Source organism: Oryctolagus cuniculus, chromosome 13, assembly GCF_964237555.1.
Source record: "Oryctolagus cuniculus chromosome 13, mOryCun1.1, whole genome shotgun sequence".
NCBI lineage: Eukaryota > Metazoa > Chordata > Mammalia > Lagomorpha > Leporidae > Oryctolagus > Oryctolagus cuniculus.
The window spans coordinates 21,100,406-21,127,969 of NC_091444.1; the positions used below are offsets into that span (position 1 = coordinate 21,100,406).

Consider the following 27,564-nt stretch of genomic DNA (forward strand, 5'->3'; position numbering starts at 1 on the left):
CAGCCCCCTGACCGGTGCCATCTGGTCTATGCACAGGCCTCTCTGAGTAGGACGCTTTCTGGATGGGACTGTGTTTCTTTTTTTTTTTTTTTTTTTTTTTTTTTTTTTTTTTTTTGACAGGCAGAGTGGACAGTGAGAGAGAGAGACAGAAAGAGAAAGGTCTTCCTTTGCCGTTGGTTCACCCTCCAATGGCCGCCGCTGCAGCCGGCGCACCGCGCTGATCCTGGCAGGAGCCAGGAGCCAGGTGCTTTTCCTGGTCTCCCATGGGGTGCAGGGCCCAAGCACCTGGGCCATCCTCCACTGCACTCCCTGGCCATAGCAGAGAGCTGGCCTGGAAGAGGGGCAAGCGGGACAGAATCCGGCGCCCCAACCGGGACTAGAACCCGGTGTGCCGGCGCCGCAAGGTGGAGGATTAGCCTATTGAGCCACGGCGCCGGCTTGGATGGGACTGTGTTTCTGAGCCTCCGAGGATGAGGCCAGGCTCGGGTCATGGGGCACTCACCCAGGGGAGGCGTATCTATCACGGCCCCCCAGACACACGGTCAATAAAAAGCAGGAATAATTAGAGATGGATGGACCCAGGTTGGGATCCCCACTCACTCAGCTCGTGGCCACACGTGGTCTCTGGCTTCCCAGATGCGACAGCGGTGGCTTCTGTGCGGAGGGGGCAGGCCGCCTGTCTGCAAGGCCGTGCCCCCTCTGTCTGCCCCCACTTCACTGCTGAGTGAGGCCCAGGGGAGCTCCAGCTCCGTGACTTCCTCTTAGCTCCTTCACATCACTGCACGCTGTACCTCCTATTTCTCTAATTTTGTTTTAAAGATTTATTTACCTATCTTTAAAGGCAGACATACGGGCAGAGAAGGGGGAGAGAGAGAGGGAGGTCTTCCATCTGCTGCTTCACTCTCCAAGTGCCCCCAGTAGTCAGGGCTGGGCCAGGCTAGAGCCAGGAGCCAGGAGCTCCATCCAGGTCTCCCAAGCACTTGGGTCATCACCTGCTGCCTCCCAGCCACATTAGCAGGGAGCTGGATTAGAAGCCTGGAGTAGCCAGGACTTGAACCAGGCACTCTGATATGGGATGTGGAGGTCCCTAGGAGGCTTAGCCTGCTGTGCCACCACGCAACTCCCTCCACGGATCTCTAATTTCAAAAAACAAAACTCTCCATTTCTGAGTAATTTGGGAAGTAGTCGACAACCAGGTCATATGCCTGAAAGTTACGCACATGACAATTTGTGGCTGAGCCAAGGACAGATAACCATGGGTGTCCCAGGCAGGCCACACGGCGATGTGCACCATCTACTGGCCCAAAATCAGAAGCTCTGTCATGGATAAATGACTGCACGTGACATGACATTTAAACTTATTTTTCACGACAAGTTTTTGAAAATCACCAATAACTTCAGAGTATTAATCATCCACTTAGATAAACATGAATACAGCCATGAAAGCTTTCAAATTGTCTTTCTTTCTTTTTATTAAAAAACACTTATTTATTTATTTGAAAGTCAGAGTTACACAGAGGAAGAGAGAGACAGAGGTCTTCCATCTGCTGGTTCACTCTCCAATTGGCTGCAACGGCTGGAGCTGCTCTGATCTGAAGCTAGGAGCCAAGAGCTTCTTCCAGGTCTCCCACATGGGTGCAGGGGCCCAAAGACTTGGGCCATCTTCTACTGCTTTCCCAGGCCATAGCAGAGAGCTGGATCAGAAGTGAGGCAGCCAGGACTCGAACCGGCATTTGTATGGGATGCCAGCACTGCAGGCGGCTTTGCCCACTATGCCACAGAGCCAGTCCCTCAAATTGTCTTTCAGAATACTTTTCTGGTTAGCCAAAATGTCCTTTCCTTCCAACAATTTCTGTTTTCTTTCTTTTTTTTTTTCCCTTTTTTTAGCCTCCCAGGCCAACCATTTTCTTGGGAGCTGAACTCCCAAGATTTTATATTTAGATGGTAATATGCAATGCACTATTGTGTGAATTATTCAGGCTGTGAATTTTAGCTGAAGGACACAGCCGTCTCCGGGAGACTGTCAGCTGATGATGGCAGGGTTGCTCGTGCCGCCTGTAATTATGCTGTAAAAATATCATCAGAGATAGGCTGTGCCTGCGAGGTGTGTTTTTAAATGTCCATTGGGAGATGCTGTCTATCTAAAGACTGTCCACATTTTGCTGTAATGTGAGGTGTTTCGTGAGCAAAATGGGGGTAACAAGCACCAGTTTTGGGGATCATTCCAGCACTGTTTGTGGTCCCTTTAGAGGATTATCAATGGATAGAGCCTTTTTTTTTTTTTTTTTTTTTTTGACAGGCAGAGTTAGAGAGAGAGAGAGAGAGACAGAGAGAAAGGTCTTCCTTTTCTGTTGGTTCCCCCTCCAAATGGCCACTACGGCTGGCGCACCGGGCCAATCCAAAGCCGGGAGCCAGGTACTTCTCCTGGTCTCCCATGGGGTGCAGGGCCCAAGCACTTGGGCCATCCTCCACTGCCTTCCCGGGCCACAGCAGAGAGCTGGACTGGAAGAGGAGCAACCGGGACAGAATCCGGCGCCCCGACCGGGACTAGAACCCGGGGTGCCGGCACCGCAGGTGGAGGATTAGCCTAGTGAGACCCAGTGAACATTTGGGGTAAAATATTGAACTCTGAAACTCACGCCTTCCTTATCAAACGGTGATAATCCCCATCTCACAGTAACCAGAAGTCATCCTGACGTTGTGATGAGACTCTGAAGAAAAAGCACACTGAATTCTAAAACACCCTAGGGACGGGAACGTGGACGTGAGCCCTAACAGCCTGAGCTACATGCCGCAGCTCTAAGAGTCAGTCCTGAGCCCAGCATCGCAGCAAAGGCGCGGTTTCCGAGATCGGCAGATGTCCAGCGCTCTGGTCACCCCACGTCACAGTGGGCCAGGTGTTGCGGGGGCTGGGCTTGGTGGGCAGGGTTCTCGACACAGGCTCTGGAGTCAGACACACGGTGGTGGGCTGCCTTCTGGCTCTGCCCTCCGTGTCTGCCGTGGTCGCCACTGTGTGTGTCCCATGAGGTGGTGCCATCGCCTTCTGCACGTCACACTCCAGTCCTCACCTGGATCTCAGCCCACTGGTGTCCCTGCTGGGGGCCTTTGTCCGCCCACTTTCTGCACAGCTCCCTCCTATTCTCCATCTCCGCTGATTGGGCGCCCATCCTATCTGCCTGCCCCCTTGGCCACCCTCGGTTTACCCCTGCAGTGTGCCGACACTGTGTGTCCTTGGCCTGTCCCCCTCCATCGTAACCTTGGTGCTTTGACTTTCCATGTGCATCAGGCCTGGTGCTTGACATACGTTATCACTGAAGTCTCCTGACTCTCCTGAGCACCGGGCATCAGTACGGATGAGGAAACCGAAGCTCACAGAGGGTCGCATGCCCAAGGCCATGCGAATATGCACAGAAGAGCTGGCATTGGAAAGCAGGCCTGAAACCAAAACCCACTGCAGCCAATTGTGAATTTTTTAAAATTTATTTGAAAGGTAGAGTTATAGACAGTGAGAGAGGGAGACAGAGACAAAGGTCTTCCTTCCATTGGTTCACCCCCCAAGTGGCTGCTACGACTAGAGCTGTGTTGATCCGAAGCCAGGAGCCAGGAGCTTCTTCCTGGTCTCCCACGTGGGTGCAGGAGCCCAAGCACTTGGGCCATCTTTGACTGCTTTCCCAGGCCGCAGCAGAGAGCTGGACTGGAAGAAGAGCAGCCGGGACTAGAACTGGCACCTTCTTTTCTTTTTTTTTTAAATTATAACTTTACAGGCCAACTTAAGCTGCTGCCTGTAATGCAGTATCCCTTATGGGTACCAGTTCAAGTCCCGGCTGCTCCACTTCTGATCCAGCTCCCTGCTAATGGTCTAGGAAAGCAGCGGAAGATGGCCCAAGTAGTTGGGCCCCTGCACCCCATGAGAGACCCAGAAGAAACTCCTTATTCCTGGCTTGGGATCCACCCAGCTCCGACCATTGCAGCCATTTGGGGAGTAAACTAGTGGACGAATCTCTCTCTCTCTCTCTCTGACTCTCCCTCTCCCTCTCTCTGTAACTCTGCCTTTCAAATAAATAAATAAACCTTTAAAAAATATTTACTTAATTTTTTTTGAAAGGCTGAGTTCTAGAGAGAGAGAGAGAGAGAGAGAGAGAGAGAGAGAAAGAGAGAGAGAGAGGTCTTCCATCTGCTGGTTTGCTCCCCAAGTGGCCACAACAGTCCGGGGCTGGGCCAGATGGAAGACAGGAGCCTAGAACTCCATCCAGGTCTCCCATGGGAGGGACAGGTGTGCAAGCACTTGGGCCATCTTCCCCTGCTCTCCTGGGTGCATTAGCAGGGAACTGGAATGTAGGCAGAGCAGCTGGGATTTGAACGGGCACTCACATGGGATGTCAGCGTGGCAGGTGGTAGCTTAACCTGCTGCACCACGACGCCAGCCCCCATTGTACATTTCTAAAAGCTTAGAGAGTTGAGCACAGTAAGCACTCAACAAATAGCAGCTATTATTACTTTTCTCTGACCAGATTCTAGTGTCTTCAGGGAAAGGACTTCAACACACAGTGCTGCCATCCCTAGCACAGTTCCCCAGTGGAGGTGGGTTAAAGCAAACAGTCCGTAGCCTAACCTTGAGAGCAAGGATCGTGCACTTGGCTTCTGGAATGTGTCCCCGGGCACCACTGACTTCCTCAGTGAACAACTGCTGTGTGTTTCCTACGACACAATCTCCGTATTTCAGCAGTGCTGTGTCTCTTGTCACTCTTTGGCCCCCTTCTGTTTCTGAGTGCGGAGGAAGTGGGGCCATAAAGCGGACCCAGATAAAAAAGATGCAGCTGCTTTTTGATGAGACACACAGGAAACACCAGCCATCTAAATAAACATCCTCTTTATTTTACCAAATATAATTTATCAGTTAAGTTGACATCTGTCAATTCAGTTATAGTAACTATAAATAATTCTCTTTAAGACACAGTTCTGTAACTTTTTAAGGATACAAGAGTAAACCAATATTGCTCCGTGCAGCCAGGCCTAAAGCTCATGCAGTTGGTACAGTCGGGGGATCCGAAATGAATCTTCCACAAAAGTCAACTTCATTGTCTTCCCCGTCCCCACAGTCCTCTGCTGACATGGGCCCGGGGCATGCCCGCCTGCCTGCTTGTGAGGCAGAGGGTGCTCCACAGCCCGCCCGGACGCCTGGCTGAGCTCGAGACGGAGTGATGACTGGCTGGGGCACAGGGGCACAGCCTCGGGGTAGGAGCTGGGTTGGTGCCTGTACAAGAGTCCATTGTTTCGAGGTGGAGGCAAAGGTGAAAGGCGGCCAGAAAGACGAGCAGACACAAGCTCAGGCTGGTGTTAATGAGCTGTTGGACCCAACTTCAACTATGGAACCTCTATGATTCCTTCCAGTTCTAAGGTTCTAGGACTCTGGATGGGGCCTGGGTGGCAAGGGAGGGAGAGAAAAGTCAGGCTCTGCAGGTATAGGGCGTGGTGTCGGTGGGACACCTTGGACGTGGACCCTTACGGCTACAGAGGGGAGGGCTCATGGGAAGGCTTCGGACAGAGGCGAAAGCCTGCACCCAAACGCCCGGGCTTGCCCGTGAGTGCGGACAGTTTCTGAGCCGTTCGGAGCAGTGTGAGGGGAAGACAGGCTCCAGTTTTTCTCCAGTGTCGTGCTAGGCAGAGAGGAGCTTTGTCCAGCCTGGGGAGAGGTGGGAAGGGCAGCTGAGGGACACCGCCCCTGCTTGAGCACTGGGGCTGGTGGCTCTAGCTGTGGTCAGCACTGCACAGAGTCGGGATTGGGGAGGGCAAAGGAGGCCGAATGGGACTTGGTGAAGGAGAGGCAAATGCATCGGTGCAGCGAGGAGGCTTTCTCTTGCCAGACTGCACGAGGCCTCTGGGGTGCAGGGGATGGGGTGAGTTAGCACTGATCCCCTCACCCTGGGCTAGGCAGTGCCTGGCACAGTGCCTGACCCACAGCAGGTGCACAATCCACGCGGCTGAGTGTTTTAGACCATGTCTGCCACAGCACTCATCTTGGGAGGCTGTGTGTTTGTTGAATGAATGAATGACAGACGTTTGTGGGCAGGAGTAGAATGAGTGATTTAGAAAGTGACAGAGTCTAAGGCGACCACAGGGTGATGTCCTCAGGGCAAAGAGCAGCCATGTGGCACCGCTGGTTGCCCTCACCCACCAAGTCATTCGCCACGCACCCGTGCTCTGTCCCCAGTCTCACATCCCAACGGGTGCCCTCGGGGCAAGGTAGTGCTTAGAGTTTGAGGGTAAGGTGGAACAAAGGCACAGAATCCATACTCTGAGCCCTGGATCTCGGGAAATGTATAGGTGGACATGCAGCCAATGGAGACCAGGCCATTGCTTATTTCTTCCTGCAGGTGCCAATCAAGTGGGAAATCTTCAGGAGGGGTGGTGATGTCATTCAGGCAGTCAGGCACCAGGCATGTAGACAGCTCCAACAGTCGGTCCAGCTTAGTCCATCCGAGAGCAGGAGGGGCGGGGTCCGGAGGGTGGGGGCAGGGCTAGGATTCTGGGGGCCTGGAGCAGCTGTCTCCTGCTCAGTGCTTTGAAATTGGTCCATTTCTACAAAAGCAGATGTGGGGGTAGGGAGTGTCACCTATCCTTCGGTTCAACCCAAAACAACAAAAACACAAAACAAAAAAGCGAAAGAATGAAAGAGAAACAAACAAACCCAAAAAAACAAAAACCCAGAGCCTGTTCACAAGGAATTTCCCGTGAGGGCGAGACTGAAGTCGCTGAAAGCAAACCAAATGTCCCCAGATCCCAGATAGGAACCCCCTGCCCCAAGCCACTCCACCTGGAGGCACCCGCCACGAAATTGCACTTGGTGACTGTCTCAGAAAGCTCCTTGTACGCTTATCTCAGTCCGTTTGTCCTTCCTGAATTCTTGCTATCCAAACTTGGCTCAATGTATAAAAATTCCCATTGAAAATAATGAGAATTTGGTATCAAAGTGAAGTCTTAGAAAGAGGTGGGAGTGTGGGGTTGGGTAAGGATAGGAGAACAAAAGAAAAATCCACATAGAAAGTGCAGAGGGATGGGGAAAGGTTGAGTGGCCAAAGCTAGTCCCCGACATCTGTGTCTCGGTCCCCAATGAGCCAGAGGACGTGGAAGCTGAGTGCCAGGAGCCCAGTGCCGAGCAGGTCCCCCAGAGCAGTCAAGTACGGGATGGAGAAGTTGTCCGGGTCCAGGCCCCGGCCCCACATCCAGTGCACCATCCAGTCTGCGATGTACAGGAGAATCAGCACCTGCGGAGACAGAAGGGCCTGCCTGGAGCCATCCCCTCTCCCCAGGGGGAGCCAGAGACCATTCAGTGACTCACGCGGCTTGGCAAGGCCCAAGCTGTCCTTCACCCGGACAGCTCTCTTCCCACCCTGGCGGCTCTCTCTGTTCCTGCACCCTACAATTACCAACAGGCAGAAGGAGAGCTCTTCAGAAAGAAAGACGCTGCCGCCGCCTGGGGTCACCCGCCTCAGCGCAGCACTCTGCTCCCCACTGACAGTAAGGGGCTTCCTAAACTGCACCCCACGGGCTACAGACACCCAACCCTCTCGCCTTGAATTCTGCATGACCCCGTTCTCCGGTCATGCCAATCCCTGTTGGCCTTGCTAGCAGCCTGGTGGGGGTTGGCAGCTGCAGCCAGCTTTTCCTACAGGGATTCCTTCTCTGGACAGAGTGGTGTAGGCACAGTGTTTGAGGCTGCTACCTGTAGCCCAGCTGTCAGGGGAACAGGTGATCATCCCAAGTGACTTTCTCCTGTCCCCTTCTATTCTGCTGCTATGGGCTCCCTGCAACCACGTTTGTGTTCCTGTTAGTCCTGGCAGAGTTGGACTGTGAGTAAGTCAGCTAAACATAGAGCAGACAATGCATACATTATTGGGTTATCTGCTGCCTTTTATGAATTTATCTATTTGGAACCAGCACTGTGGAGCACTGGGTCAAGTTGCCGATCGCTATGCCAGCCATCTCGTATCAGGGCACCAGCTCGAGTTCTGGCTGCTCAGTTTCTGATGCAGCTCCCTGCTAATGTGGAAAAGCAGCAAAAAGATAACACAGGTACTTGAGCTCCTGCCATCTGGGCAGTGAACCAGCAGATGGAACCTCTTTTTCTGTCTCCCTTTCTCTGTGTCACATTGCCTTTCAAATGAATAAAATGAATCTTTTAAAAAAATTATTTATTTGAAAGGCAAAGAGATAGGGAGAGATCCCATCTGTTGGTTCACTTCCCAAATGCCCACAACAGCTGGGACTGGGCCAGGCCAATTCAGGAGCTGGGAATGTAATCCAGGTCCCCCACGTGGGTGATAAGGACCCAGGTATCCGGGCCATCACCTGCTGCCTCCGAGTGTATATTAGCAGGAAGCTGGAATGGACAGTGGAGGAAGGGCTCAAACCCTGGCACTCTTGACAGGGGATACGGGCGTCCCAAGTGGCGACTTCGCTGCCCCATCTTTTGCTCCGATGTCTGCCCTTGCTTGCCCTCTGTTACTACAGGTAAGTAAGACTGAGTGATACTAGAATCTTGCCAGTGGGCACATGGCCAGCAGCATCAACAGCAGCCTGAGAGACCGTTAGAGCCGTGAACAGGAGGCCCCACTCTGGTCATCGGGAACCAGAATCTGCGTTTTAACAGGATTAGCATGCACTCTGAGGTTGGAGGTGCACTTGACCTAGAATGCTATGCTGGGCCAGGCCTGCGTCTTCCAGATTCTTTGCACAATGCCTGATACTTGTGCTCTTCCAAGGCCTGCATCTGTGTGCAAATGAAATGGCTAAGCTCTGCCAGTCATTTGGAAGGTTCTACTCAGTCAATGGTACTTTGCAAGTACCACAGTATAAAAGTCCGCTCTAAGGGACCCACAGACAGGAAGCAGAAGCTAATACCTACCTCGCCACAAACTCGGTTGCTCTCCTGTCTTGTGTCCGAGGAAGCCAGAGGTTACAGGTCATTCCCCCTTGCCCTGCACACAGCTGTCTTGATTTCTGTGCCCCCCCCCCCCCCAACTTCACATCCTCCCAGCAGCTGCAGGAGAGTCCCAAACAAAGAGCGTGGCCAGGAGGCCTTTGGGACGTGCCCCAGGCTGCATGTGGATGGCAGCAGCTGTCCTCACGTCCAGCCTCCCAAGCAGGCCCTGCGACACATGGCCCGGAGGCAGCAGCACAGGGATCAGGAAGAACTTCTACAGGGAATGGAATGCCACACTCCTGCCTTCCACACATCTGAGAGCCCAGCTCAGAGTATCCCCCAGGGTATCTGTAATACGTAAGGGAGCCAAGGCTTACTCTTCCCATCGAGGCCCAGGGATGAACTGAAACCCTCCCACAGGCCCTGGAATAACAGCATCTTCCCGCACTTGACTCTGATATTGGGACGTGCTGCCAGGGAACAGCATATGGCCGATTCCCTGCCTGGCCCCCGCAAGGTGCCCCAACACAAGCTTTCTCAGGCCAAGGGAGGGACCGATGTTTCTTGACATGGGACTGGTGTCTCTGTATAATGGAGGGAATCAGCCATGCCGTCAGAGTGCCCTTCTCTCCAGAGCGACGCGGGATGATCTCTGAAGAAACTGTTCACAGAGCAGGTGCAGACAGGGTATACCACACGCTACGTGTGTGTGAACCAAGAAGGAACAGGAGGAAAGGATCTATGCTTGCTTGCACAGATACAGAATAAGCTTCAAGGGCACACAGGGAATGGGTGACACCAGTGGCCCATGGCGGACAGAACTAGATGCCTGGGAAGAAGGCAGAAAAGGCCTTTGTCTCAGGTTTTGCCATAAAACTTTACAAATTTTTGAACTATGTGACTGTTATATATTCAAAACAACAACTCCACAAAAAATTTAAAATTTCATAAGAGTGAGTGCGGGCCGGTGCTGCAGCTCACTAGGCTAATCCTCCACCTGTGGCGCCGGCACCCTGGGTTCTAGTCCCGGTTGGGGCACCGGATTCTGTCCTGGTTGTTCCTCTTCCAGTCCAGCTCTCTGCTGTGGCCCGGGAAGGCAGTGGAGGATGGCGCCAGCCGTAGTGACTATTTGGGGGTGAATCAATGGAAGGAAGACCTTTCTCTCTGTCTCTCTCTCTCTCCCTCTCACTGTCTAACTCTGCCTGTCAAAAAATAAAAAAAATAATAAAATAAAAAAAAAGTGAGTGCGGCTGTCAGGGGTAGTACGGGAGCCATGTGGTCACCAAATAGTTCTTTCTGTATCTTGACTACAGTGGCAAATCTACACTTGTGATAAAACAGCAAAGAACTGAATGAGCGCACACACGTACACACACACACACACACACACACCCCGGGGAATTCCCTGGCGATCTGCTATAACCTGAACAAGCACCAAGGATTTACCAAGGCCAAGTTGCTAATTTTGATTCTGTACCACAGTCACTACGCTGTTACCCATGGGTGAAGAGATATGGGATCTCCCTGCACATCTTTTGGGGGAACTCCTTGTAAATCTATAGTTGTTCCAAAATAAAAAGTTAAAAAAGGTAACCATACAATAAAAGAATGAGTCATAGTTTAGGATGGCGAGGCTGGAGAGGCGCCTACAGTTTACCTAGTGTGGTGGTTCTGTGAAACCCTAGATTCAAAGGGAATTTCTTGAGGAAGCCCAGCATGCAAAACAGAGCCACTGGAGTTCTGTGACCAGGCCCCTGGCGGGGGTGTCCGTAGCCCACCTGCTCAGCTTCCTATAACCGCTCGCCTGAACCATCACCACCTTTGGTCCACGCTTCTCAATTTACAAGGCAGCGGTGAGCCTCAGAGAAGGATGAGAACTGGGCCAAAGTCACACGCAGGACCCAGCTGGAACCACAGTCTGCTCTCCCGAGCCCTGCCCATGTAAAGGGGCTGCCGGGTGTCTGACGGGCCAAGCTGCGCCTCCTCTCCCACCGTGCAGGGCTGCCCTGGGCCCACCCCGGGCCCCTGCTCCTGGCAGACTGTACCTGGAGCAGTGCGGCTGTCATGTAGAAGATGATGAAGATGAGAGTGAGGGTGGTGTGCCCGCCCTGCATGCAGCTGATGGTGTAGAGGAACACCAGGTGTCCTGGGACCACGAGGAGGAAGAGGACCCGGGCTGAGCGGGAATTCACATCTGGGATGGGGAAGAGAGGGCGTGAGCAGGAGGACACGGAGGGATCCTCCCCGGAAGCCTCTGAGGGACCACACACACCGGGGCAGAAGACAGCTGACCGCCTCCCCATCTCTGGCCCCCAGCCCTCAGGGTATCCCAGGAAAAGAGTCTTCCTGCACAGGCTCTGTCTTCCAGAACAGCCGGTGCAGCCCGGCAGAGGGCAGGGGGAGCCCAGGCCCTGCTGTGGGGGTGAAGGTCACTGTTTGCAGGCTCCCCCTCCCTCCAGGGCTGGGCTGGGTCGGGGAGGCTGAGCATCTGCCATTACCAGGACTGAAGAAGGTGGTGCAGGGGCTGGGGCAGCGACGCGGAGCTTGCCCCGAGTTCTCTCCTGGCATCCCGTTCATGTGCAGGAAGGTGGAGATGCGGCTGGCCTGCACCGCCACCAGATTGCCCCCGACACCTGCAGGGACACGTACGGGGAGCAGTGAGCAGCAGACGATCTCCCAGCTGTTTTTTACCTGGAGAGGCATTGTCCTGTCTTCATTTAGGATCTGCTCGGGCACCACCCAGGAGAAGAGTAAGACAATGGGAAGGAAGAACAAGAAACCTCCTCTTCCAGGGAGTCTCCCAGGCTCTGGCACCCTCCCCTCTACGGAGATGTGGCAGTGCCATGTGCCCAGCAGGGCTGTGAGTGTGCTGGATGGGCCCCAGGTGGCCCTGCACAGCCAGAGAGCCTGCCTCCTCCACTGGCACGCTCCTCACTCACCCCGTCCCAGCACTCTGGCACCCCGGGCACGCCATGCTCCTGTGCTGGTCCCAGTGATTAGTCTGGGTATCGGGTTTGTGACACCCTCCAGAACTGTGCTGGTTACACAGCCCTGCCTCGTCCTTGCCCTGAGCTCCGGCGGCTCCCTTGCTGGCTGCTTCCCCTTGGGTTTGATCAGAGGCCAGAGGGCAGGAAGGGGCCCCAGATTTCTAGCCTGCTCCCTCCCCACTTCTTGGCTGTGAGTACCCCTGTTGGGGGCGGAACACTGCTTCTTCCCCGGGACTCTTCAGGGCAGACGCTTCCCACTGTTGCTGACCCCCGCGGCCCATCTCCATCTCCAGGAGCAGTCCCCTCAGGGACTCTGGGCTGGACTGTCTTGCCTGTGGGGACCCTGACAGATCCCGAGGCCCCTCCCTTTCTGGCAGACGGCTGAGGCTGAGCCCTCACCATTGATCACGGGCGTGAAGACAGCCATCCCTGCGAAGTTGGGGTCCGAGACGGTCTTGTCCAAGATGAGGCCTCCCACACTGCAGGGGCACAAAGACAAAATGACACCAAAGCTACCGGAGGGCTCTGCTCCTCAGAGCGGTCAGGTCCAGGCCCACCCTGCCTGAGGGACACAGGGTGGATCCCAGGAGGCCCTCAACTTCCAGTCTATGCCTCCCTCGCCAGAACCGGTCACTGCTCCTAACATCCTGGGTTGGCTCAGTGGCTGCAGAATGAGCAAGCGGTGCTGGGAGGGGCAGCAGCCTCCTGTCCCTGTCCTCTGGTTGGCTCTAGGAGCCTCTCACTGCCCGTGAGGGTCTCTGTCCTACCTGCCCAGCATTTCTTCTCCCTTCTGGTAGCGGCACTGGGCCCAAGGAACCACTTCTGCAACTCAGTCCCTGGGGCTCAGGTGACACTGTTTCAATGACCGCCAGGCTCCAGGCCCATCCGATCAGAGGACAGCAGCCTCAAGGCTGGGGACAGTCAGGTGACCAGATGAGAACCAATGAAACTCTGCTCTGGGACTTTGCAGAACTGACTGGTAGGGGAAAGATTCCTACCGTTCCCTCTGGAATTGTTGGGAATGAGCATACACAGGACTACAGCCCAGACGGAGCAGAGCTGAGAGGTGCAGAGTGCTGGGGCCCTGATGATAGTGTGGTGACCCCAAGTCCAGCTGTGCCTGTTTTATTCTCCAGCCCAATACATCTGCTTTGGGATGGACCTATATTAATCCAGTTTCTATCACTTGCAACGGAAGAATGTGTGAATGCATTTCTAAGATTCGCCTCCTATCTTCTCTCTTCAGGGCTTAAAAAGGAGTCTATGGCAGGGTGGGAGGGGAGTGGGGAGTGCTCTCAGGAACGGGCCCACCTGCTGATGGCCATGGCAATGATGACAGGCTCCCAGCCCGAGTACAACACCTCCCTTGTGGCTGGGCTCCGTCGGGCCAGCACCACCCAGACAGGCAGCAGGGCCACGAAGAAGGCACACACCAGCGGGTAGATGTATCGCCAGTGATCTGGAAGGGCAGAGAGCAAAGGGAGTGAGCGCTGTGGCTCCCTGCTCCCAGCTTCCCCCTGGCTCAGCCTGCGCAGCCAACCGGTCAACAGCATCCCTACTCAATGCCTGTAAGCATCGCGCCTCCCCCGGCCTGCACTGTCAGCCTAGGGGGTGGGCGGGGCCGGCTGTGTCCACTCTCCACTGACCAGGAAGCCAAGGCAGAGAGCCCCCCAGTCTCAGACTCCAGGTCTCTCGATCTGACCCAGGGATCACGATCTCCCACCCCCAGCTTCACACGGCAAGCAGACTCTCCACCGGCCCGTTCCGAGGGAAGACCGAGCAGGAACGTATTTCTGACACTTTTACCCCTGTCCCGCTGCCTGCTTGAGTTCGAGCTGAGAACTTAGCCTCACTTCTCTCACATCAGCTTTAATAAACTAAGTTCAAAGCAGCTCAGAACACAGAAGAAGTCCCTGTCTACCACCTCTCCCAATCCCACCCAGGAGTCCACCCAAGCCACACTCTCGGTGGCCTCAGCCTCACTCAGTTCCAGGTAGAGTCCCCAGCTGATGCCTGAGAGCAGTGCCAGGGTGATGAGGTCACCCAGGCTGGCAGCGATGGGCGTGGCCACATTGTCTGGGTTGATCCCAATCTTGCGCGAGCCAATGATGACCCCGATCATGATCATACCTGGCGAGGAAAAGGAGGAAGGCCGGGCAGGCTGAGAAGGGTTACAGGAGTTTCACCAGCAAACGAAAGGAGAGGGTGGAGGGGGCGGGGCAGCCCCCCTCGGCCCTCCCTGCTTTCCCTTGCTTACCCAGCACCAGGGAGGCAATGAAGGCTGTGGCCACGCTGCTGGCACACAGCAGGAAGGCATGTGGGATACTGAAGTGGCCATCAGGGATCCAGCCAAACACGACGGCTGCTATGGATGCCAGGAAGCCGACCACAGTGGCCTGCACCTGTGGGGAGGAGCGGTGACCTGGAGAGCCCTGGGTGCAGAGTGCCTCACAGTGGAGGTCACTAAGCACTCAGGAGGCCCGCCTGGGCCCTCAGCAGTCTCCGGAGGCAGGCTGGACAGGGCCATCCGCCCTCCCTGGCTGGAAGGATGGCTTTGTTTGTTTGGTTTCACACCAGACACTAGTACTGGGCCATGTGCTCTGCAGGAGCCCAGGGGATGTCACTGGCTGAAGGGGCGTTTCTCTGGGCGCTGGGTAAGGGCCAAGAGAGCCAGGGACTTGAGTTCAGAGTCAAAACTCGGGACTCAAGAGGGAAGACGTCCAGTCTGGAATCTGGGTGACCTCAGGGGCGCTGGGAGAATAGTGGCACGGGACATTTTAGTTCCCGAGTCTGCTCCCACTGCCAGGATCTGTGCAGACCCAGAGGCCCTCGCGCCGCCTGTTGGCCGTTTTCCTGGGTAACCTTCTAGAGCGTCTCAGCTCAGCAGGATTCTGGAGCTTCATTTGGGAGCCAGCGGGGGCAGAGCTAAGCCTCTTAGAGACTCCTGAGTTGGGGGGAGCTTAGCCCACCCTCTCTGCCCCCTGCCCTCTTACCTGGATGAGAGCCATGTTCCCGGTGATCATCCGCCAGAGCTCCTTGGGCGTGTCCATGTGCCCAATGTTGGCCTGGGAAAGGGAGGGCAAGGGACTGGAGCTCCAGACTGAAGACGGCCGGCAGCTCCTGCTGTTGGGCCCCTCCCTGGATCAGGGGCTGGGACACGACCACCACAGAGTGGAGCGGGAGTGGGGTGGGGGCTCCCACGGCAGCCATCTCTTTTCTCTCCCTCTCAGGAGCGGACCTGCTGATCCGCTCTGCCCATCTGTCCGTCCTCTGCCCTGCTGATCTGGGCGGCCCATCCCTGCATGGGTCTCAGTGACCCAATCTCTGGCTCTGAGGCCAGTTTTCCTTCCTAGGGAAGGGCAGGTTGGCTGCTGGCACGGGACTGAGGCTGCAAGGGTGTTTGGGAAGGAGCAGGTGGCGCTGGCCAAGCAGGCAGGGCAAGCTGGGCTGGGTTAGGCACATGGCAACTTCTCTCTGCCATCTTCTCCAGCCTCTTGGCCATGTGGAGACGCCCCTAGCTTCCTGAGCTTTATCACCCCCGGCCTTCCGCCCCAGGGCCCTGCATCGGATTCAGTCCCTGAATCCTGGTTGATTTAAGGGGCTGGGAGTGGGGAATGGGGAATGATGAGCAGCCCCTCCCTGTCCACAGGGAAAGGGGACGGGCAGGGAGGGGTGGAGGGGGCGGGCTGGCCCGGCTCCTGGCCAGCTGCAGAGCAGGGCTGAAAGATCAGAGGCGGCCCCCATCTGTGCGGGTGGACGGAGCAGCATGATGCCCGCCTGTCAAAGCTGCACAAACAGTCACGAGGCGGGATGTGAAGCAGGGGGTGGGGCAGGAGTCCAGGGACGCCAGGACCTCCAGAAAGCAGGCCTGGGAACCACTCTGGGCAGGAAGCCCCTGCCCAGCCTGGGATCTCCCTACACCTGCCCAGCCCAGCCCTCCTTTCCACCCCAGCCCACGCTCCAGGCCCTCCAGGCCTGGGCAGGGGAGAGGGCCTGTAGGGATCTCCCAGTGGGGCCCTGTGCTGCCCAGAGGCCTCTCTGTGCCCCTCGTCCCAGCCAGGACACTCACTGCCGTGGACAGCCTTGATGCCAGGGTCATTTCCAGGTTCCCTTTGAGTCCCAGCAGCGCAGGCACCAGGATGAAGACCTCTGTCACCTTCTGGAAGACTTCCCAGTGCTACAAGGTGAAAACAGAACCCAGGCATTCCAGTGCCCAGAGGGCTGGCACTGAGGTGGAGCACATAGTCTGGATCAGGGGCTTGAAGAGGGGACGGCAACAGCAGGGGGCGAGAACCCTGGGAGCAAACCAAGCCCGTGGTTTCTAAACAACACAGCACCCCAGAATAGCCAAGACCCTGGCCTGGCTCTGCTTCCTCTGCCTGCTTTCCTGGAGTGGGGGGGTTGGGTAGAGACTGGGGGGGAGGTGGAGAGAGGGTGGTGGACCCCCACACAGCTGAGCCCCCACAGGCTGGCTTACACCCCAGAATTCCTCTGCAACCCCCCTCAAATCGCACTCCCCAGCTCTTTGCCTTTAGTCCAGTCCCTCTGCGGCCTCAGCCTTGGGTGGTGTTGTGTCAGCTGCGGGGCTGGGGCTGAGGAGATTACAGCTTGTTTGGTTTCTATCTCTCAGGGCTCTGGCTGCAGCCACAGCAACTCCCCTTTGGAACAGCTCTGAATGAAGACTGGGGCCCCCGAACCTCTGTTTGCTGGCCTGCCAGAGCATTTCTATTCTTGCCCTGCATCCCCTCATCCCTCACCCCTGCCCTGATCTCCCAGCGAGGAACAGCAAGTGTACCCCTGTAGGAAGAGCCCAGGACCAGTGCCAGGAGGCACAGGTTCCAGCTGCCAGACCAGCAGCCCTGGTCCCATCCCCCACCCCACCCTGGATCTTGGGTACCGGCTGTGCACTAGGCCAGGTGCTCTACGTGTATTTTCTCATCTCATCATCTCAGCCACCCAATGAGATAAGGGTTATTTTTAGACTTGTGTTGTAAATGAGGAAACTGAGGTTCCCAGACTATTTTACCAGTCAGCATAAGGGGGAAAAAATGCAAGAGCTCCGAGTGGCCACGTGGAAACTCCTTTGGTTGTCACTGACGCTGACGACTTGCACAGCAGCTTGGGATTGTAGTTCCCCTTCTGTGCTCTGGGTCAGGCAGCTTTCCTGTTTTTTCCTTCACTTGTCTTAAGAATGGAAAACCTCATGGGTGCGGGTTCGAGTCCCAGCTACTCCACTTCTGATCCAGCTCTCTGCTATGGCCTGGGAAAGCAGTAGAAGATGGCCCAAGTCCTTGGGCCCTGCACTCATGTGGGAAACCTGGAAGCAGCTCCTGGCTCCTGGCTTCAGATAAGCGCAGCTCCGGCCGTTTGCGGTCATCTGGGGAGTGAACCAGCGGGTGGAAGACCTCTCTCTCTGCCTTTCCTCTCTCTCTGTGTAACTCTGACTTTCAAATAAATAAATAATTCTTTAAAAAAAAAAGAATGGAAAACCTCTGGGTTTGGAGAAGGAGGAGGAGCAGGTGTCTTGCCCTAGTTGGTGTGGATACCATGACCTGCAGGCAAAGTTCTGTAAGGGACAAGGGCACTGGGCTGCGAGTGTCAGGAGGTCTCCCCCAGAGACTGGTGGGAGGGGCCTTGTGCTATCTCATGGGGACCAGCTGGGGACCTTAGACAAGTCACAGGGCCTCCAGCTCCGAGCTGTCAGATGTCCAATTCAGCAGTCCAGTCAGATGCTCTCTGCAGGCAACGCCAGCACCCACGCTCTATGGTCCAGATGGGCATGGCTGCAAATCTCAACTACAGGGAGATACCAGCTCACACCCATCAGGATGGCTACTGCTACAAAACCCAGAAAAGAACAGGTCAGCAAGGAGACTGAACACTTGTGCACTGCTGGTGGGGTTGTAAAATGGAGTAACTTGTATGGAAAACCAAACACTTAGGCCATCCTTCACTGCTTTCCCAGGCCATGAGCTTAACCTGCTGGGCCACAGTACTAGCCCCAACAGAAACCTTTAAGACTATGAAACCTGCAGCTTGTGCTGTGGTGTAGTGGGTAAAGCCGCTACCTGCAGTGCCAGCATTCCATACGGATGCTAGTTTGAGTCCTGGGTGCTCCAGTTCTGATCCAGCTCTCTGCTATGGCCTGGGAAGGCAGTAAAAGATGGCCCACATGCTTGGGCCCCTGCACCTGAGTGGGAGACCTGGAAGAAGCTTCTGGCTCCTGGCTTGGGATTGGTCCAGCCCCAGCCATTATGGCCATTTGGGGAGTGAACGAGCAGATGGAAGACTTTTCTGTCTCTCCCTCTGTCTGTAGCTCTGCCTTCCAAAAGAATAAAAAAGAAAGAAGAAAGAAGCTCCAGAGAGGGTCAGGATCTGCCCACCGTGCCCTGGGGGTGGGGAGTTGGGGGCTTCCAAAGCTCCTCTCTGAGCACAGCCTCACCCAAGACAGCAGGCCGCCTGCTGTTCAGGTGGGCGGAGGGCAGGTGGAAAGGCCTGGAAGGAGCACTCTGGGTAAAAGCAGGCCATATTTTCTGAGCCATCTGCAGGGAACACTGCTGAGCACCCCGACCTGCACCACGTAAGCCCCGCTTTCTCTTCACCACGTGACCCGGAGGCCATGGGGTTCTGGGAGCCACCGGCCGAGCGCTCACAGCAGCTCCTGTTCAAGAGGCTTCCCGACCTCACAACCCCCAACTCTCCCGGCCCCCAGCCCAGCAAAGCCCTGAGACCACTTGGGCCACAGCAGCCAGTGCACACACGCCTATTTCCTCACCCACAGAGTCCTTTCAAAGATGCACACTTGCACAGGCCTCTGGGAAGAGGCACCAGGCTGGTGGTGGGGGCCCTGCCCAGGGCAGCAGGGTGGCCTGAGGTTAGGCGTGGGCAGGATGTGGCTCGGGAACACGGTGAGTGGCTCTTCTTCCTCATTGGCCCAACTGGCCCATCCTGGCTGGGAGTGCCCCGAAGTCAAACCAGTCGGCCGAGCTGCGGCCCCGCTGCCTCCCACACCTTCCTGCTCTGCTGACAGTGGATGAGGGGGGTCCAGGAAGCATCTGCAGACTTTGACTGCTTTCTCCATCTTTGGAGTGGGGGGCTCAGTGGTCCCTGCCATCCTGGCGGGAAGGGATGTGGCTGCTTCCTGCACACTCGCGGAGAATTCTGATTCAGAGCAGTCACCCTCAATCTCCAACCTCAGCAGCTCTGCCCGGACCTCTTCCTCGTCCTGACAACCTGCCTCCTCCGTCTCTCACGGCCTCTGGCCTCATGCACCCACCCTCCGCGGCATTCCGGACCGAGCCCGCTTCTGCTCCAGGAGGGGAGTGGCAGGGAAGAAATTCAGCCAGGGAGAGATGGAATCCAGACAGTAAGCAACCCTAGGCTCCTGGACATCAGCTGGAGGCGCCTAGCAAGTTGGCTGGTGATTACAGACCCCCAGCCCTCACCAGCCTGAGGCTGTCCTCAGAGGCATCCCCTAGGTGGCCAAGGAGCAGGGCCTCACCTGGATACACACAGGGAAGAAGAAAGAATGGGAAATGCAAATGGGACCCTGACAGCAGGCAGGGGGCAGAGCCAGAAGGGCGGACGGGTGCTCAGGTGAGACGGAACCTGAGCCTTCTGGGCAGGAACGCAGCGGCCCGGGAGCAGCTCAGCCATGACGGAAGGCTTCCTTCCACTTCCCCAAGGCCACACCCGCCATCCACTTTCACCTTTGTAGACACACAGCAGGGCATGGAAGCCAGACAGGGTGTACTTGAGGGAGCAGGGTCTACTCTCCTTGGGATATATATATATATATATATTTTTTTTTGACAGGCAGAGTCAGATAGTGAGAGAGAGAGAGAGACAGAGAGAAAGGTCTTCCTTCCGTTGGTTCACCCCCCAAATGGCTGCTATGGCAGGTGCGTTGCGGCCAGCGTGCTGCACCGATCCGAAGCCGGGAGCCAGGTGCTTCTCCTGATCTCCCATGTGGGTGCAGGGTCCAAGGACCTGGGCCATCCTCCACTGCCTTCCCAGGCCACAGCAGAGAGCTGGACTGGAAGAGGAGCAACCGGGACAGAATCCGGTGCCCCAACCATGACTAGAACCCGGGGTGCCGGCGCCGCAGGTTGAGGATTAGCCTAGTGAGCCACGGCGCTGGCCTCTCCTTGGGATCTTTAGCAAGGGAGGAGTTAAAACAAGGACCTGTGGAGTCTCCCCTGTCCCCACCTCACTGGGATTTCCCACGAACACCACCTCCTGCCATCCCCACCCCTCCCGACACTGACCACGGGTGGGAGGGAGATACCCTGCACAGCCCAGAACCAGAGCACCTGCAGCGTGGAGGCTCCCCCCGACCCCAGCACGGAGCCCAGGCCTGCTTCCCTCTTCAGGGCCACGGTGGGGAAGCTGCAGCAGATGGAGGTTCAGTTCTCCTTGTCCTGCCTTTGGCTTGCACACCAGCCCCTCACTTCCCTGCAGAGGCTGCTGCTGTGGAGAGCAGACAGCCTTGGGTCCTTGGGGAAGAGACGGGGTCTTCTGCAGCAGGACAGCTGAATATGGGACGGACAGCAGAAGAGAGCAGTTACAAATACTCGCCACGGCCACTTGCCGAAATGAGAACTGTGAACAGCCATCCACGTTTGACGTGACTGTCAAGAACAGGTTTTCTCCCCACTTGCATTCTCCTACCACCTAACACAGACGTGTTAATAACAGTTAACTTGTATCTCGGTTTTAAGTTACAGGACATCAAAGCAGGAAAGGGACATGTGACCCAGCAGTGGACGAGTCCTCACGGAAAGAACGACAGAAGGACCTTGTGTCTTCTTTTCGGCGGAGGATTTGCAGGAGAGGATATGCAGGCATCTGAGCCGCGGCCAGCCGAGACTCATGCTGTTTCTCTGAGCCACGGGGGCCCCTCTGCAGCCCCCTCCTTCAGAGCGCCCCGGTCTCTTAGGCACTCCCAAACTCGATCTCACTGAAGGCCGCCACCTTCGCTCGTTTGAGCAGAAGACGGCCGTGGACCTTGGAAATCGATCTGCTCAGATTCCTGAAACCAAGACCACTGCTCACCCCTTCCACTCCCCCGGGGTCCGGTCCTTCTGCGCTCAGCCCTCTCCATGGTCTTGCTGCAGCCATCTGCAGGGCCTGCTCCAGCCCAGCTGTTGCGGGAAAGCTGGGGGAGGGGGCAAGGACAGACCAGCCATTGTCATCTACACCACCTAGACCCCAGCTCTGCGCTAAGCCGAGAGGCTGCACTGAGGGCAAACGCTGGCCCTGTGTGGGCAGGTGGGGGGGGGCTCTCAAGGTCTCAGGGTCATGGGTGCGGTGTAAGGACAGTACAAGGTGTCAAAGGGCTTTCCAGCTCCGGAATCCTTATGCGTGTGATGCGGGTGGACAGGTGCGGGGGTGTCGGGGGGCTGCCTTCTCACGGCCTCTGGGGAAGTCTCATTTTTGCTCACATCAGAAGCTAACTCCTCTTGTTCCAGACTCCAGTCCACCTTGCTCTTCAGGAGAAGTCAAAGCAAGCAGACTCCTCCGAGTCTTCCAGCGACTGGAGAAGCCTGGCTGTGGAGAGGGCCCCAGAGGTTAGCAGCAGGGGGCTCTGGGGCCAGATGACCAGGGACAAGTCACCTAATCTTTCAAGCCACAGGTTCCTTGTCTACAGTGTGGAGCTGATTATGTTTCCTATCTCACAGGCTACAGAACAGCTCCCAAAGCGCTCTCCAGCGTCATTCCTATTATCCAGAAATAAGACAACCTCTCTCAGGTCACCACTGGCCCCAGCTTTTCACCCCTCTGTAGACACTAAACCAGAGCTCAAAAACTTTAAGAATGAGAACCAAGGCCACAGGAAGCGGATGGAAGAGGCGGAGAAATCTCCCCTCTTCCTCCTTCTCCCCCGACAGTGCCCTTGGAGGGGGTAGCTGGTAAGGAGTGGAATCAAAAGCTCCAGGCTGGCTTCCTGAGCTCCCTATAGGAACAATCCACATGCTAACAGGTTTGCGGAGAGGGTAGGCGGCACAAGGCACTTTGGCTTCACATTGACACCATTCTCGTCAGCAGCCAAAGGTGTAGGGTTCTCCTGGAGTGCTCACGTCCAAGTGGCCCACGTGGACACTACTGAAGGAACCCCCCAGAGCCAACCACCTTCAGTCCCCAGGGGCGTGGGTGAGGGGTGCGCTGCCGGCAGGACAATCTACATGACTACACACATGGTGTGCAGGCTTGGCTTGAGCCAAGGGAGCTGATGCCAAGCTCCAGCCCTTCTGAGAGATGTCACGGCCAGGGCACACTCGGGGGATCCCAAAGGGCAAAGACCACTTCCCTCCTGCCTCTGTGAATTTGAGACAACCCTGCTGATAACGCAGACACACCTAGCATCTTTAGAAAGCTCTGTGTGCCTTACCAGGCTTCAAAACCTTTTCTCTGGAAGTAAGACTTGATCTCTCTCTGAGCTGGAGGTGCTGGGTAAGTCTCAGCTCACCATCAGCTGACATAACACGTCCCTGGCTCTTAGCTCCCAGGACCTGCCAACTCTTCTCCTCTATCTACCCAGTGACTGCGGAAGGAGCTCATGAAAGACAGGCGAGGAGCAGAGGAGAGACAGTTCTGCCCAGAATGTGCCCTGGCTGCATTTTGTTCCCAACCAGGCATGCAATTATTAAGGCCTATGCCAACTCTCCAAATCACGCTTCCCTGGAATGTGCCCACCCGCACTCCTTGAGACCAGACTGGGGTTCCAGGAAGATAAGCAACACAAAATGCCTTTAAGAGCCTTCTCTCTTAATCTGAGACCCTCTTGGCAGCTGAACAGATTCCTGCCCAGCAGGAGACGGAGGAGAGGCTTGAAACTGAACTTTCGGCTCCGGGCATCCTTGAAACCCCAAGAGGCGGGGGGGGGGGGGGGGGAGGCAAAGGGAGAGCCCAGCTCAATGTCTCCTGCTGGGCTAGACCTGGCAGGAATGCCCACCAGCGATGGCAAGCAGCAGCCATGATCCACTTCGCCTCTGCCAACCTGAGCCCTGGAACCCACTCCGTTTCCGGGAAGCACCCCCGCCCCGACCACCTCCCCAGGGCCGCGGGGGCTTCCTCGAGCCTTCTGCAGGAAGCAGCCGGACCGAGAAGACACTGGGGCCATGCTCCAAGGGGAAGTGGGGTTCTAGGAAGCAGCAGCAGCTCCGGGAGGCGGGGCGGCCCTCCACAGGCCTTACCTGCACGATGTCCAGCACCATGCCGGCAGCCACAGTCCCAAAGCCTGCCAGGAGGAAGGGAAACAGCACTTGCAGCCCGATGGAGAAGGAGGTCTCCTTGAGCGGCGAGGGGGGCGCGGGGCCACGGTCGGTGCTGACGTCATCGCTGTCGTTGCTTTGGCTCCCGTTCTCCAGCAGGGCGTCCTCCTCCCGGACCCCCTTGGCGTTGGCCCGGGACTCGATCACCACCACCTCCACCCCGGCCCCATCAGGCCCCAGAAACTCCGAGGTCCCAGCCAAGGGCTCTCGCCCGGGGCCATCCGAAGAGCAGGGAGAGGGAGGCGGGCCGGTCCCGTTCCGCTGGTGGGCGTCCTTGGCCTCCGGCTTGGAGGACATGACGGGCAGGGAGGGGGCGGGTGGACAGAACTCGCCTCTCTTTTTTGTCGCTTTCTCTCTCCCTCTCTGACTTGGGAAAGAACTTAGTCTTGGGGCGACCCGAGGCTTGGGCGCCGTGGGACCTCTTCCCACGGCTCTTGGCTCCTACCAGGCTCGGCAAAAGCTGCTCTACCAACAGGCAGCCCCATCAAGCACTGGAGCCGCGAGCTGGCAGGAAGCGAGAGTCCCCCCGCCAGAGCCCGCAGCCAGCCACTAGGGGTGCGGAGGCCGCACTCCCGCCGCCCAGCCCGGTGCCTGCTCTGGTATCTTCTTTGGTTCTCGGCGGCAGGCTCAGAGCACAGGGCATCCAGAGGACAGCCCAACAAGCAAATCCTTCAGAACACAGGCTCAGCCTGGGGCTGGGGCTCCTTCCCACTCCCTGCGCTGGGCTCTGCCGGCTTCCCACGGCTCTTTGGACACTGCTGGCCCCAAGGCAGGGTCTGCCGGGCACCCTTTCTGTTCCAGAGATCTGCTCCTTTCGTGGGAAGACCTTGTGCCTCCCAGAATTCCTGGTCCTTCAAGTCACAAGAATCTGTGTGGAACACCTTATGTGGGAAGGAGAAAGGGGGAAAAAAAAGAGAGAGAAAGAGACTGTCACGATATAGCCAAGAACAGCTCATACTGGGAGAATTCTCCCCAAAGCAGTTACAAGTTTGTTATACAAGTGTTGTTAGAGAGCTTGCTGTTTGCCGCCCCCTTTCCACTAAATTTACTCACTCCCTGTGCTGCTACAGCTGGAGGCCCAGAAGGTGTGCTCCCCACCAACCTCCCAGCTAGCAAGCACAGGGATCACCACTGGGGTCAACATCAATGAGATGTGACTGCCTGCGACGGCAAAGACGACACACGTTGTCTTCCTGGCACCTGCGGTGGGCAGGGCCGTCTTCAGCGAGATCCCTTCCTCAATGTCCACTAAGAACAAGGATCATCTAAGCGTGGTCACTTATAACTTCAGTTACAAACTCCGTGCACCACAGCCACCCCACTGTAGAGTCACAAGACAGCAGCCATAAGAGAGCCACACATGGCCAAAGGTCCTAGCCCCTGAGAAGTAAGAGTAGGAAGACTCCCTGGGCAGTGGGGCAAGTCTGCCAGCCCAGGGCCAAGAGCCAAGGCCTACCCACTCCTGCCCTTGAGAGTCAACAGTGTTACAAACAGCGCAGACGCCGACTTGGATCCAGGCCTCTGCCTCTGCCTCTCTCCCCCTGTGCTCGGCCTTCGGAGGACAAGGGAGTTATCTTAGTGAGAAGGCACAGACGGCAGCCCTGGGCTCCCCCTCGGTCCTCTTGGGGTTACTGAGAGCAGCACAGAACAACAACAACAACAAAAAGCCAAACAAAAACCCAAGCCCCATAAGCTGAAATGCACTTGCTACCAAATGCCGGAATGTGCCCATCTCCCTTTGCCTAAGGGAATTCCCAGCCTTGATTCCACTCTATTCCATTTCACCACAACCACTCTTTCAAGCGAAAAATAAAAGCACGGTGCATTTCCCCAGGTAGGGTGAACAGGTCCTTAAGTATTCCAAACACACACACTCAACTCCAATGTGGGAGAGCCTGGAGCAAACCCCAGGAACCGGCCCGGCCCGGCCCGTGGGAAGGTCTCTTCCATCTGCGAGGCCACCGGCCACCACCCGCTGTCCCAGTCTCCTGCCACCCTTTCAAAGACCCTCACCGCGGAGCCAGGGGGCATCCGCCAGGTCCTCTGGCCCCATGCCAAGAAACTTTGAGTCCGCTCGGACCTAGCGCCCCCGCTGCTGCTCCCGGCGGCCCCGCAGGCCTCTTAACCTGAAAGGGAGCTCACAGCCAGCCGGCCCCTCACCCACTCCCCCAGGAAAGAGAATTCGCGCGGGACAAGGCCCTGGGACGATAGAAGCAAAAGTGAGCCGAGACGCCCTACCCTCCCAGGCTGGGGCTCTCCTCAACCCCAGGGAGGGGGAGACACCGCCCTGACCCTTCACGACTCCGGCTCCGCAAATGCGCTGCGCGCCGGGACCCCCCGGCCTCCACCGCCGCCACCGCCCCCGGCCCCGCCAGGACTGACCTGGCCCTCGCTCGGGCGGGAGAGGGGCGCCGGGCGAGTGGCAGCAGGGGCCCGCGGTCTCGGGGGGTGCAGAGTTCCCCCTCTTCTCATCACTCCTCCTCCTCGGCGGTCCTCTCGGCCCCGGCGTGCCCCCCACACCCCCAGCCTAGGCGAGCGTCCAGCCGCGACCCCCGGCGGGCTACATTTCGCTTCTGCGTTTCAGGAGGCCGCCGCTCCGCTTCCACGAGGGACAGGCGGCCCAGCAGGGCAGGATATACCGCCGCGGCCGGGCGGGGGACCCGGACGGGGCCTGGGGGGCCGAGCTCACTCGCCCCCAATCGCTTCTGGCCCGCAGACTTGGGCCCGACTGGTTGGCTGCTGGTGGCAAACGTGATCTGGGGCAGACTGGGTGGCACCCCCCCTCCATCAAACATAGATTCCGGACGGATACCTGCCGCAGCCAATCAGCGACTGGAGAGGGGGCGTGTCGAAGCAGGCCCCCGCCCCCTTCTTGCGCTTCGAGCCCGGGGGGCGGAGCGCGGGGGACGCGAGGCCGGGAGTGCCGGGAACTGGGCGCCGGCTCCGGAGCGGCGAGCTCGCGGGTCCCAGCGCCCATCGGCCGAGGGCCGGGGAGCAGGCCTGCTGCGCCCAGGCGCCCACGGCCCTCGGGAGGCGCGTGCCCCCCTGTCCGCCCACCCTCGCGTTTTGAGCCCTTCCCTTGAGCCCCTGGCCTCGCAGAGAACCGGCGAGCATCCCAGGGGAGCCCGCCCGCCGCCGGCCCTGGCCCCGCGGCCGCCCCGTGCTGGCTCGTCCCCGCGCTCTGAGCCCGGGCGGAACCGAACCCACCTTGCTCTTGGACGCAGCTGCTCTCCGGCTGGCTCGACGCCTCGTGCTTCCGCCAGGCTCCGCGTCCTCTGAGCAAACGGCTCTGCGCTGGCGGATCCGGCCTTAATAAAGTCTCAGCCTTGAAGGGGTGGGGAAGGGCGGGCGCGCGGGTGCGGAGGTCAGGCTCGCGACCGGGGTCCCCGGCGCACACCCGGGTCAGGGGCGGGGGCGAGCCTGATGACCGCGTGGGGAGACACAGCGCCTTCATCCCGGCCTAAGCGAAATCCAACTTTCCCTGACGCACCCTGTGGGATCAAAGAGGGGGTGTTCCCGGCTGGCTCGTGCACTTCCGCCCTGGGTACCGCCACCTCTCCAGCGCAGACTCAGTGCCAGGGCTCTCGGGCGTGTTTTTGTGCAGGGGGTGTGACCTCCACAAAGGAACCCCCGCCTGCAGGTTTTCCCCTCTTGATGGTGGAACCTGTGCCCAGTGGTTCCTCCCTGCCCGTTTCCTCCTGGAAGGTGGCTCTGGGAGCGCTCTGGAAGGGGCTGGAGCAGAGATAGGCCTGGAGAGAGAGCAAGGTGCCAGCGGCACACGCGCACTGCGACCTGAGCCAGTCAAACACGTGTGTGTGCACGGCCCCACTCTGCACCCTGCGCCGGTCCAGGGCCCCCACGGCTCCTCCAGTTCTGTGGGGAGGACCAGGAAACCCGGGGCATGGCCCAGAGGAATCAGGTTTGTAGCTAGCAGGTGCAGGGCTGGGGGAGGTTGACCTGCAGGGCTGGAGAGGACTTCCCTCCTGTGCAGTCAACAGTGCCCTGCCCCATTTAATCTTGCCACAGCACAGCTACCTAGGTATAAAAGGTTGGGTTCCCTCCTGTTTCCTGCTCACCTTCCTTTTTTTTTTTTTTTTAACCCACTTGCAAACAGTTCCTCCACCTGTGTCTGTTTTAAATGAAGTGTATACCGAGTGTGGGACAGCGCCTACCACCTCGGTGTACTGATCAGTAGGTCTCCACAGTGAAGACAGCCAGGTAACCCCTTTCCAGCGCACCACTCCCACCCCAGAAGCCCTCCCCCTCCTGGCCACGCCCCCAGCCTTCTCAAAGGTACCCGCTACCTACCACTGCAGACTGGTTTTGCCTGCCTTTGAACCTCATACAAATGGAACCATTCAGTAGGTATTACTTTGTGTCT

At 57.3% G+C, this 27,564-nt stretch overlaps 1 protein-coding gene across 3 annotated transcripts; it reads right to left on the minus strand.

The window, feature by feature from the left end:
* Positions 1-4,855: 4,855 nt before the first annotated feature.
* On the minus strand, positions 4,856-26,681 carry SLC41A1 (solute carrier family 41 member 1). 3 transcript variants are annotated; one of them, XM_070055190.1, is made up of 11 exons: positions 26,391-26,681; positions 23,106-23,149; positions 15,980-16,087; positions 14,904-14,975; positions 14,168-14,312; positions 13,894-14,040; positions 13,222-13,369; positions 12,310-12,389; positions 11,422-11,556; positions 10,969-11,117; positions 4,856-7,265 (listed from the first exon to the last, which is right to left on the minus strand). In XM_070055190.1, the coding sequence occupies exons 1-11, from the start codon at positions 26,635-26,637 to the stop codon at positions 7,080-7,082; spliced, it is 1,461 nt and encodes a 486-aa protein (XP_069911291.1). In that variant the 5' UTR covers positions 26,638-26,681; the 3' UTR covers positions 4,856-7,079. The 3 variants fall into 3 exon arrangements, with proteins under 3 accessions (XP_069911291.1, XP_051677200.1, XP_051677199.1); XM_051821240.2 differs by having other exon boundaries at positions 23,106-24,064; positions 26,391-26,526; XM_051821239.2 differs by lacking the exon at positions 26,391-26,681 and adding an exon at positions 25,566-25,951 and having other exon boundaries at positions 23,106-24,064.
* Positions 26,682-27,564: the final 883 nt, after the last annotated feature.